General features: G+C 45.3%; 1 protein-coding gene across 3 annotated transcripts in view; it reads right to left on the reverse strand.

The window, feature by feature from the left end:
• The window catches only part of ACVR1 (activin A receptor type 1), a 69,770-nt gene extending 59,118 nt beyond the window's left edge, over nt 1-10,652 (reverse strand). The window contains exons 1-2 of one of the 3 annotated variants that reach the window (XM_076343240.1): nt 10,591-10,652; nt 4,434-4,553 (exon numbers count right to left, since the gene is read on the reverse strand). Coding sequence is in view for 1 of the 3 variants with exons in the window: in XM_076343237.1 (XP_076199352.1) it covers nt 10,591-10,598 (8 nt within the window). In the remaining 2 variants the exon portion in view is untranslated. Of the gene's footprint in view, nt 1-4,276; nt 4,407-4,433; nt 4,554-10,590 lie in introns of those variants that run through there. The other 2 variants (XM_076343237.1, XM_076343241.1) reach the window with 2 other exon arrangements.
• Nucleotides 10,653-11,948: the final 1,296 nt, after the last annotated feature.

Here is an 11,948-nt window from a genome sequence, read left to right on the forward strand (position 1 = left end):
AGCCTTCTCCACTCACCCTGAACTATCGAACCCCAGCATTCCTATCAGAAGGCAGTCGAAAGCTATGAGTTAGGCTCCTTCCCTCCCCAGAAAAAGGGGGGTTTGCCAATTTGTTTTGCTTTCTGTCATCTTGTGGCACACACATGCCTGAAGAAGCGCACTTGCTTCTCTTTCCAGGTTTTCCATCACAGCCAGAAAAAACTGTAAATCTCCCTCTTCAAAGAGGGAACCTGTTGATTTCTTCAACCAGGTCTCAAAAGAACCATCAAGTACCACGAGACAAACTTCGCAGTCTTTCAAAAGCTGCAAGTTAAAGGCTTCCCTACATCAGAAAACAGCAACAAATGTTTCTCACTACTCCTTGCGGGAATAGCGTGGGCACTCGCAGGAAACTTGCTTAGGCCATACAAGGACTGATGCTGCAGGGTAGGAACGACGACAAGAGGACTCTGTGCAGAGGAACAGTAGCCTCTGAATTGCATCTACTTCACTTCTGAATAGCCTCAAAATATAAACAAGCTCTCAAAATCATTTTCTTTTGTCTTCATCTGCCACTGTGTTGATGTGCTGTGGCTCTATTAACCCAGCCTTGCAGAACAACTTCAAGTTAATTCACCTTTTCCATTTGCTTTAGTCTACTCTCCAGAGCTCTATATGCAGTAGATATTTATTTTAAAGCTAAGCCAAAACCATTCAAATGCTAACAATACTCTTGTTTGCATGCAGTAGGGCCTCTTTTAGAATAAAGAGCATCCACTTCGGGAACTAAACCAACATAATTATAATTGGTCTACACGTCAAAGTTTTACAAATCCCCAGACTGGGAATAAAGCAAGTTTTACTCCTAGCAGACCCTTTGTTAAAGAAGGCATAAAACTGCATTGCAGACTCAGAAACACCAATTTCTCACCAGAGACTCCAGTAACTGCATAAGAAAACCAACAGCTTCTAAAAGAGAGTTTGGTCTTCTGGCTCATAACTGCATGTCATTTTGGCCTTCCTAATGGAGAAACAAGATAAAGTTCCCACAAAATCCTGTACATTAGAGTCCAATAAATGTCTTATTTGAATGTCTAACCAACATCCAGGATCAAATCCCAACTAAAAAGATGAAGTCAAAGACTTTTCCACTCATTAAAAAAATGCCACTCTTGCATAAGCCATGGAAATACCATATTTCTTTCAAACAATATTTTATGGTGCTTAGGTTTTTATTTCCATAATTTAGGAACAGTCATATTGATGCACTCATTCTTCAAAACATTATTTGTGTCGTAAAGAACATGTATGGAGGGAAGGGTCTAAACAGCTTCGGATTTTAGAACACGTTTTGCAGAACAATTATGCACAAGTTTGCTTCAGAGATATGGACGTGAGTCTTACAAATGTGTAAAATGCCTACACAAAGACAGAAAAAAACCCTATTGTTTAGGCAAGTTGGAACATGTTACTCATTTAGATTATTCTCTACTGAAGGCTGATGCAAACATGCCGGGTCCACAAACACACACAAAAGTGTCTACGTGGCATTTCTGGCACATTTGTAAAGGCCTAATTGACAATCAACTAATGTGATGTTAAGAGAGATAGCAAAAGCAAAGCCAAGGAGTTGTTCAAGAATTTTTAAGAAGTGCACAGTCCCGACAACAAAAACCAAGGGGCAGGATGCATGAGAACAGACATGGAGGAAAGACCAAGTTATGACACATTTGAAAAATAGGAAGCCACCAGCCATACTGCAAGCTGCGCCTTTACTGGTGCTGCACGTGCATGATGCGGGAATTTGCAGGTAGGGGCAACATATCCCAGGCTTCTTCGCAATCTTTTAGGTGGAGCTTTTTCTTCTATCCCAGTGACTTGAAATAACTTGCATGTTTCTTTCTGGACAGAGAAGGGTTCAAATTATGCAAAGATGTTGGAGGATAGCCAATACTCAAATGATTTAACCTTCATCATAACCACAAAGTAAAGACATACCTCTGCTCTTAGACTTGTGTTTGGTTAGCTAGTCTGGATGGAAAGGGCTTCTCAACTGCAGCAAAAGGATTCTGCCTGAGAGAGAGGAAGAACTACACCAAAGTAAGACCCTATGCTACCTCTTCAGTGAAGACAACTCCTGAATCAAGATAAGCAGAGATGGTTCCACACCACATTTACACCTAGCTACCCTTGAGATGAAAAGCGGGCAGAGTGAAAATTGCCATACAAGCATCTTTTTATCATTATCATATCATCATAGACTCAGGATGCACACAGGTTTTACAATTCAGTCCAAAATACAGGTCAAGTGGAGTAAAAATTACTTAGATCAACGCCCAGCAAGTAAGAATGAATGTCCAGAAAAGAATTCCAGCCTAAGTTTTCCAAATATTTATTTTATTTTTCTACTGTAATCATAATCACCAAAAGCACACACCCCCGGTTTTGGGTTTTTTTTTTTAATTCACAAGCATCAGCACTTTTTTCATGAGCTAAGAGCACATCTAAAATACTTTTTATTATCATTTAACTTGAGCCAGTATTTAAAAGTCAAATTGAAAATAGCTTTTTTTAAAATGCACAACTTATTTTAATTCCACTCCTAAGTAGACATGAATTAGCTAATTTAATACTCAGACTAGTGCACTACAAGTCGTATATCTTTTCATTCTGACAATAGAAAATCAGGAGTCGCACACATAATACTACAAGATTGACTGCCACATAAAATCCATTGCCAAATCATCCTACAGCCTGGGATTTGTCCAGCCCATGCAATCAAAATCAATGTTTTAGCAGGCTGCTACACAGAACTGCAGCTTCAACAGGCAGTTACACTCGAGCATCAGTAAAGAGTGTAAATTAACGGACAAAAAAAAAACCACCACAAAAGTATTACTCCTTATGAAGTCAAGAGTTTCAACTTGTAACATGGACATGATTTTTACCAATAATAAACAACCTGCAAGGTACTATCTACCTTTCCTCTAACGTAACACGATACAATTAATTTATTCTCTTAAACCAAACCATTATCTTTTCATTTCATTTTCTCTTTTAAGATTCAGCCTTAAAATGACTTAATTGTTGCAGTCCACCCACACAAACACAAGAGACAACTTTATTGCACTGGAGAGCCCTAAATAGCACAGTCTGTTTTAGGCTGACTAATACAAACACGCATTTTGTTTAATTTTACATTTGTTCCTAGGGAGATTTAGATCTCTTCTCTTCTACCTCCAATTCAATACTAACCAACATTGTAGGAAATTATCCACCCCTACAGGGATGAGCAACACTGGCAGATCTGCCATCATGCGCAGCGTCTCACAGAGGACAGGCTGGCCGCCACACTAGTCACAATCCTTACAAGAAGGCAGTACAAGCAGGTGTTAGAGCCGTGGCACAAAAGCTGTGGCATGCAGACTTCCAAAAATGTGTGTTCGAGCACGCCCCAGTATAACTGGGGCCAAGAGCAAGCAGGCAGCAAAGAAACCTGCAGGAACTCTTCCAGGGGAGTGGACCGCACCACATGTACTCTGGCACCAGCAAACTGGGCCAAGGCACTCTGCGAACAGCCTTGGTCACAGCCAGCAAACTTAACACACCCATGACGCACTCAAGGCAATGGTTTTCAAACACGCTGAGGTAGCACACGCAGTCCTCTGCATCTGCCCAGCCACTCATACCCTCAGAGACCCCTCCTTAGCACCAGCATGAAAAAACAAACCAGGAATTAATCCAGGTTAGAACTAATCTGGCAAAGACAGACTAAGTTTTAACCAAATTAATGCCTTATCCAGTTCACCACGTGGCCACAGAGATGCCAGAACAGGAGAAAGAACAGCACATGGAGAGGGACAAGCATAACTACTTACTTCCCTGGCATTAGTAGCCAGCGAAAAGGCTTGCGCAACCACAGCACCAACTGCCTAAAACTGCTCAGCCAGGAACCCCAGGCCATTCAGAGAGGAAGGTTGGAGGGGCCTGCTGAGGCACACCGACTCATGAAAGCAGAGATCAGCAGCTTGTAGGACTTCAAAAGGAAGCCACTTCTAGCCTCCAAGCTATCCGCCCAGCCAAAGGCGGCTGTCGAAAAGCTGCCAACCTGCTCCTACTGTTACAGGATACTTGCCAGACAAACAGCAGACCTGCAATTAGAAGAGGTGTTTGTTGGCCTCTCTTCGGCAGCTTATTAGCAGAGAGGTAAGGTCTGTAGTCAGAACAAGAAATGCCTGACCTCCAGTGAGCACAACTAGTTACAACTAATCTGTAAGACAAGGAGAGGTCCTCCTACCAGTTTTCATTCAACTGAGGATGATCTGTGGCTTCAGCATGCTGAGAAGGAATGTTCCAGGTACTTAGGACAGAAGGTTAAGAGTTGCAGCATCATCTCCTCTTCTGTAAAAAGGCCTAGATAATAGCCATTGGTGTTGCCCTCCACCATCTCCTACCTCCATCTTTGTTCATTTCAGACAAGGTAAATGAAGAGTCCAAAGTCTGCCTTGGATAATCACCAAACTGGAGGTCTTCTGTATTAAGCTTTTCCTAATCAAGCCGTAGTCTTCCTTTTCCTAAAACAGACTTGAGTTAATTTACAACAAGCTATAGACACTTCCATATGCATATTTTCAGAAGCACTACAGTAACATGGTTTGACACTGCCAGGAGTGTTTCAAAATGGGGAGATGCACTGACAAAAATGACTTCTGGGGATGAGCAACTATTTAGCTGCCTTTTCAGGTCAACAGGAGAAACAGAAGAACAACAAAATGTACACTTAACGATAATCTGCTGCCTCCAGAAGAGGCTAGTAGCAGATGCTTAGGAAGAAGCATAAGGGCATAGCATACAAAGGTCATTCTTTCACCCTCCTCTGCCCCCCGACCCCATGCTTCCTAGTCAGAGGTAAATTCCCAAGCCCAAAACTCCATCTGGACCACTGCATTTAATGGTCCACCCACAGACCTACAAACATATCCAATTCTTTTCTTAAAAAAAAAAAAACAAAAAACACCAAACAACTCTTGACTGTCCCACTGCAATCATTCTATAACTTAAACAGACACCAGCAAAAACTACATTTTTTTTTTATTTTAAAACTGCTGACTATTGACTACACATGGTATTCCCTATTTCTTGCATCATAAGAAATAATGTAAAATCATCACTTCTCATTTACTCGCATTTCAATTGTGACTTTAAGACCTCTATAATATTTCCTTTCAAACACTTCTCTCCTCACCAAAAGAGTCAGTTTATTTAGACACGCTGCATCTACACCATCTCACAAAGCTTTGTAGAACAAGACTGAGCCAACCCCATGTAAAACTAAAAGGACAGATCCTGAGCATAAGGAAACTGCTGATCTGAAGGACAATGAGTTATCCTAATTGCTTAGAGACTTATGCTGCCTTTGTACTTAAACAGAACAGAGCACAATCACTTGAGATGAGGGACGTTGATCTTGGGGGCTTTAGAGGTGTTTAAGAGCTGGTGGCACACTAATTTGCAGGCACAAAGAATGCAAAACCAGAACCAGGCAAAATCCTCCGTCCAGCAGGCCCTGGGATCCAACACACTGCCTGGCCTGCCAGGCATAGCCACCATGCCACAGAGCAATATTCACGGCCAGTACTGGTTCAGCAAACAAGGTAGAGCACCGACAGCCAGGATGAATTCAGCATGAAATGAAAGAGCAGATCAAAAGAACCCTGTTTAAAGATGGGATCGTATAATAACTGGCAAAGACCATGATGCAGCACCTGATGTTGACTATTCACCAGCAGATGAATCATAAGGTCAGTTCTGGCCTTCCAGGGGAAAGTCAGCGTCTGAACTGCTAGCAAAGAACACCATCGCATTTCTAAAATACATTACTACTTTCTTTCACATAAAGAAGTACTAATGTACTTATTTCACTAGGAATATTGGCACACTCTTGATGTTCCTTCTAGAAAACGGTTAGCATCCCACGGAATTAACATCAAAGGCTAGATTCAGTGCTACTTTATAATCATAGTTAGTTCACTGTAGATCTTGTTATGAGAGTAAAATTTTTGAGAGCATGTACTGAGTACCAGTGAGACTTACAAATGCAAATCACTTTGAAATAAGAACCTGTGAACACTAAGCTGTATACACGTATTTGCAAAAGACCACGTGTTAAGGAAGGGATTACCCATGAGCTGAAACTGGATCACGTGCATACTCACGGTCCAATATAACAAATTGTGTATTTCATTACAACTACTTATTGCTCTTTGACTACACTTTTATGCTTTCGAAAGCATTAGTCTAAAACTGTGTTTTGGCTGCAAACATACTGAAGAAAAAAGGAATTTCTTGAAAGCATTTCCATAGAATTCCATACATTTCATAGTCAATAGCATTTTCTAAATTTGTGATCCCAAAACACTTTGTAAACTTACATGAAGTCAGCTTTCCAACACTGCTAAGAAATACTATCATTCCTTATTTTACAGATATGTAAAAGATGTCAATGACTTATGTCTTCAACGTGTAGTTGCTGAACTTGTCTACAGCAGGATTTAAAAGGTGCATTTTTAGACAGTATTGGACTTTTGTTCCTTTGTAACTAACATGCTCTTAAACGGCCTTGACTACCCTCAGGTCTCAAAGCAAATAAACTATCCCCTAATACAAGTGCATACCTTCAATCAAGGCCAACCTGCCATTCATCCCAATGGATCTCCATGAATTCTCATACACAGAGAGGCTGGAAGAGACAATTATCACTCGGAAATCTACTGCATTCAACACCACCACTGTAATCTTCTGTAGCTCTATATAGCTGCACAGGTGAGTGGGCTAAGTTTTTAACCTGTTTACACACAGTAGAAGAGATAAAAGATACAAGAGCAGATATTGAGATGCCCATTTGAGAGTTCAAATATGTATGAATGCAAGTGAATTCAAGCAGCTTTTTTTTTTTTTGGCAGGGACGAGGGGGCTAAAAGGGTGCCTAATTATTTTACAACGGCTGTCCCTAGATCCTATTTTAGCATCAGGCTTTCATTAAATTTAAACATGACTTCAGAGTACCAGCTGGCCAAAAAAAAAAAAAAAAAGAAAAAAAACCAAAAACCACAAACACAACCCACCCACAACACCCCACTGGTGTTCTTTCCTCCGCCTATGTTCTCTTCCTACCCCAAGAGCTTCTTCACCGCTAAAGAGCCCACTGCTTTCTCCCTTCCCAAGAAGCATGCAGCTTGTGAAACAGCAATGCAAGGACAGAGCGGGGGGGGGGGGGGGGAGGAGGGGGGAGAGAGAGAGAGAGAGTTTCTCTAAACGATTTTTATCCCTCTCCCAGACTCATTTGCATCCCTCCCAAATAAGCTATTTGATGCCTCTGCTGTTGCTGTGTCTGGCAGTTTTGGCAAGATGATGCAAGTCTCCATTCCTTCCCTGCTGGACACAGACTGAAGACAGGCAAATGATAGCATGGCAGGTTACACTGCCACATGCCTTCTTGTGTCCCCAGGCCCTGGCCACCAATCCCTTTGTTTTCCCTGACACCTGCACTGGGACTTACTGACCACAGTCAGGCTGCAGACAACTACAACATTATCTGTGAAGAGTAAAACAGGAAAAGAAACCCCCTCTGAAGGCTTGGGAAGGCATAAATTTCATTTGGAGAGCTAGCCTCAAAAACAGGTAAGTTTTGCAGGAAATGGCTATATTTAGCCCTCCCCTTTCACCTCTGCTCCTCAACACATTCACATTCTCCTGCAGAAGAATCTTTCTAAATGGTGGTAGAAGTGAGTTTTAGGACGTCACCTCAGCAGAAAAAATGCAACCAACTTAATATATGTTAATATAGAAGAGTGTAAACAATCATCAGAATATCAAATATCCAGCTACTAAGGCATAAAAAAAAAAATTCTCATGTCTCAAAATGTGTTAAATTGCAAGCTCCAAGAACATAATACGGCCAAAGTTACTTTATGAGTTAAGTCCATGGAGGGTGAGGCGGAACTTCTGCATGCACCATTCAAGTCTTCACAAATACTTTTGTTAAGTAACTAATGCAGCCATAGTATTCTCTACAGAGAGCATAAACATTAAGTAACAACCTCAACAGCTACGCAACCAAAATATTTCCAGTTTCCAAATGTACATATAAAAATAAGTCATGAGAAAACAAGTTAGCAACAGTTACTCTGCAGTGGAACTAATGCAGAGACTGTCGACGACGTCTCTGGCAACATCATCAGTACCAGGCCAGTAGGATTTGCCTTTCTCAGCTTGCAACTTTGAAACGTGTTATAAGACTTAAAACTGAAAATATATAACACAGTTTTCTTCCCTCAGGCTGTTTCATTTAAATAACTGCCTCACCTTCTATAGTTTTGACCTAACTACGATTTAGGCCTGTAAAAGCTGATTATTTATAAACTGAAATGGTTGAGGGGTGATCTAAGTCACAGCGACAGACCTTAAAGTTTGTCCTGAAATGGAGACAGAAGCAGACAAAATGAAACACACCTGTCATTACAGCATGAGAAGACAAATAAGCAGAGATTTACAATCAGTAACTACTCTCAAGTCCTGTGCTATTGGGCAAGGAGCAGCACCCCCACCCCCCGAAACGAAGCAGAGGAATGCAGGTCTTATCCCAGCAAACAAAATACTGAGATGGAAGGCAAACCTCTCAAAACATTGCACACACTTAACACCTCCAAGGGAGAGCACAGTGCATACAAGAACTTTTTGTTCCCCTAAAATAGATCTCAAAAAAAAGTTACAGTCATCAAAGGAACCAGAGATGCACTTGAGAGCTTTCCACATCCAGGATTTCAGCTTTCGCCAATTTCAATTTCAAGGCAACCCAGTACTCTTCAAACAGTACTAGACCTTCAAGGACAGAACTTGAAGAGTATTTACAAAGTGTGTGCTGCATTCCAGGTCACCACCGTTTCTCTGAAGATGAAGTATAAGGATCTTAGTAAAGATCCTATTACAGGAAACAAAAGAAAACTGAATATTTAAAAATAGACCTGTCATTGCCCACAGCAAACTGCTACAACCATAGGAGTTTTCTTAAATGAAAGGCTGAGATCCATGACAGATGAGCTTCAACGCATACCATAAAAACACGTGAGGTTTGGGAAAAGAATCTGTTATCTTCCAAAAGCTCAATGCATCATTTCTAAAAAGCGTTTTTATACAAAAGTGCCAGTTCTGCAGCTCAGTCCAGGATCTGAACATCTCCACCTCATGATGCCACCAGTAACACCACTGTTTTGATTAATTAGTCCCTCCAGCACACCTACATAAACCCCTACTCTTTCAAAACCTGCTGAAGATTAGTTTCTCTCTCAATTTTGGGAAAATAAAGTGGTTTAGTCTCAGTTTACTGTAAAAGTACTGCTGGAAACAAGTTATTTTAACACATTTTTATAGACTAACAGAGTTGGAAAGACTGCCCAGGCAGCTTCCCATACTATATTCATGCCCCAGATTTCACAGACCAGCATGTGGTTTTAAAAGCCTCAAGGTTAACATGCAGATCTGAGCAGGCTGAAGTGACTGCATGCTTCTACCGACCCATCCTCCATCACCAGCAAAAGTCTTGACAGGAGTTCAGCCCTGCCATCCCCTTTGTCTCCTCCCGAAATTCAAAGCTGCATGACCGTAAATAAGCCAACCGATTTAGACCCCTGCTGGCTCCCTGTGCAAAACACCATCATGTTTGGCAGTGGAAGAAGTGCCTTTAACAGATTAATATGCACAAGGGACTTTGGCCTGTAACTTTCTTTTTCCTATCAAACCATGGACTTCAGCATATTGACATCAGTAATGCCAGCACAGTCACACTGAAAGAGCTCGTTCTGATGTAGCACAGCTCTGCACCTCCAATTTGGGTAAGTTCATGTAGTTTTGGGGAAAAAAAAAAAAAAAAAGAGAGAGAGACCCAAATCACTGCCCCTCTCTGCAGGCACGGCAGCCTTGTTTACCGGAGAACACAGCAATGTACTTAACCACTGTGCGCGTATTTTGCGACAGTCACAGGGAACTGAAATCCTTTGTGTCTCTTCCTGCAGCTAAGATACAACTCCGTGTGCGCGATGAAGTGAAAGCCCGGGTGCTGAGGAATGCGGCACCTCCAGCTTTTCTTTTCGCGAGAAAAGTCGCTTATTAGTTAAATCTTTCCGGTGTCGGGGGCCGAATCCGTCCACTAGCCTACAGGAATTTTCCCTCCTGCATTTTACGACGCTCCCCCCTCCGCGCCCCCCCCCCCCCCCGGGCAGGGACCGCGGCGGAGGCAGCCGCTGGGCCGGCGGAGCACGGGCAGGGCCTGCCGCGGGAGGGGCGGCGGGCAGAGCCCCTCACGCCCGCCCGGAGCGCCCGTCCCGGCTGGCGGCGCCCCCCGGCCGCGGCGCGGGGACCCGGCTCCGCCGGCCGGGCCCCAGTCCCGCTCCCGCGCCCCCGCCACGGCTCCTCTCGGCCGGTCACCGGCGCCGCCGGCGGGCCGCGGCCCAAGGCGGCTCCTCCCGCAGCCCCGCGCCACCCGGCCCGGGTCGACTCGACTCGGCTCGGCTCGGCCCGCCGCGGCCACCGCCCCGGCCGGGCGGCTGCGCTCACCTCCTCATCGCGGCGGCGGTCGCGCTAGGGCCGCGGCGGGCTGGCCATGGGCGGCGGGGGCGGCGCGGCCGCCGCGCTCTAGGCCCGGCGCTCGCCCTGCCCGCGGCCCGCCCGCATGCCCGCGGCAGCGCCGAGCGGCGGCGGAGCGCTGACAAAGGGGACGGCGCGGCGGGCGGGGCGGCGGGAGCGGCGGCGGCAGCGCCCCGCCCCGTCAATGGCCGCCGGCAGCCGTCACTCCCGGCCCGCCCCGTCGCTTCCGCCCGCCGCGCCGCGCCGCGCCGCGCCGCGCCCCCTGGCGGCGTCCCGCGGGGTCCGTCCGGCCCCGGCATGAGCGTGTGTGGGCGGGCGGGTGTCGGGGCCGGGGCCAGCGCGGCCGGGCCGTGCTCCGAGGGCCGCTTAGCTATTTCCGTTCAATGATGGTATGAGTAATTCACTGGCCACAGACGAACCTCAACAAACAACACCGCAGATACCGGTCCTGCGGAGCAACGTGGCCCGCACTGGCGATAAGCGGCGGAAACGCCGTTGTCCTTGCCAAAGGCGGGGCGGTCTCCACGCTGTGACCCCTGGAACAGGGCCTAGCACCCCACTGTGTTCACCTGGAGCAACGATCCGGTGGCTTCCTCCTTAAGTAACAGGATCACTCCAAGCCGGCCTGAGAGACTGGACTTCCACACCTTGTACCAGGCCTTAGAGAAGGACGTCGCCGTCTGTCTGAGGTCCGGGAGGCCCTTGCTGTCAGGCGGAACATGGAGTACACGCTGACAGGCAAACAAAGGCCACAGGGCGCAGGGCAGCCAGCTTCCCTGGCACTGGGGCGGCAGACGCGCCTGCGTCCGGGTAGGGAGAAGCACACCTGCACCATGAAGCAGCACAGCCTGGGACGGGCGGCGCGGGAGAAGCACAGCAGATGAAATCGCCAGACATGCACTTACGCACCGTCCTCGGAGATCTCTAAACAACATGAAACCTGAAGGAAGAGAAAAGCACACAACAAGAATTGGACTATGGGCAACTTTTGCACCACTTTAGGGTACGTTAAGGCTACCATGATATAAACAACCTTATTTTGATTGTTTTGGGTTGAACTGCGGTCACGGTGCCAGTTGCACTAAGTAAACGTCACTGGAAGTTCCTGAAAAGGCACAGGTTTCTTTCTAGGGGGGATAATGAAGCAGATTTCCAGAATAGTTGCATCTAATTACTATCAACAGAGCACTTAAATTATCACATGATGAATTAAGGACATGAAAACCTACATTTTAAACAAGCCTGAACAATTCTGAGCAGACTGACTACATCAGAAATTCCCAAATAATATTGACCTTCTGATGCTCCGCATACCTTCCTGACTTCAG

This window comes from Aptenodytes patagonicus, chromosome 6 (assembly GCF_965638725.1).
Source record: "Aptenodytes patagonicus chromosome 6, bAptPat1.pri.cur, whole genome shotgun sequence".
Classification (NCBI taxonomy): Eukaryota; Metazoa; Chordata; class Aves; order Sphenisciformes; family Spheniscidae; genus Aptenodytes; species Aptenodytes patagonicus.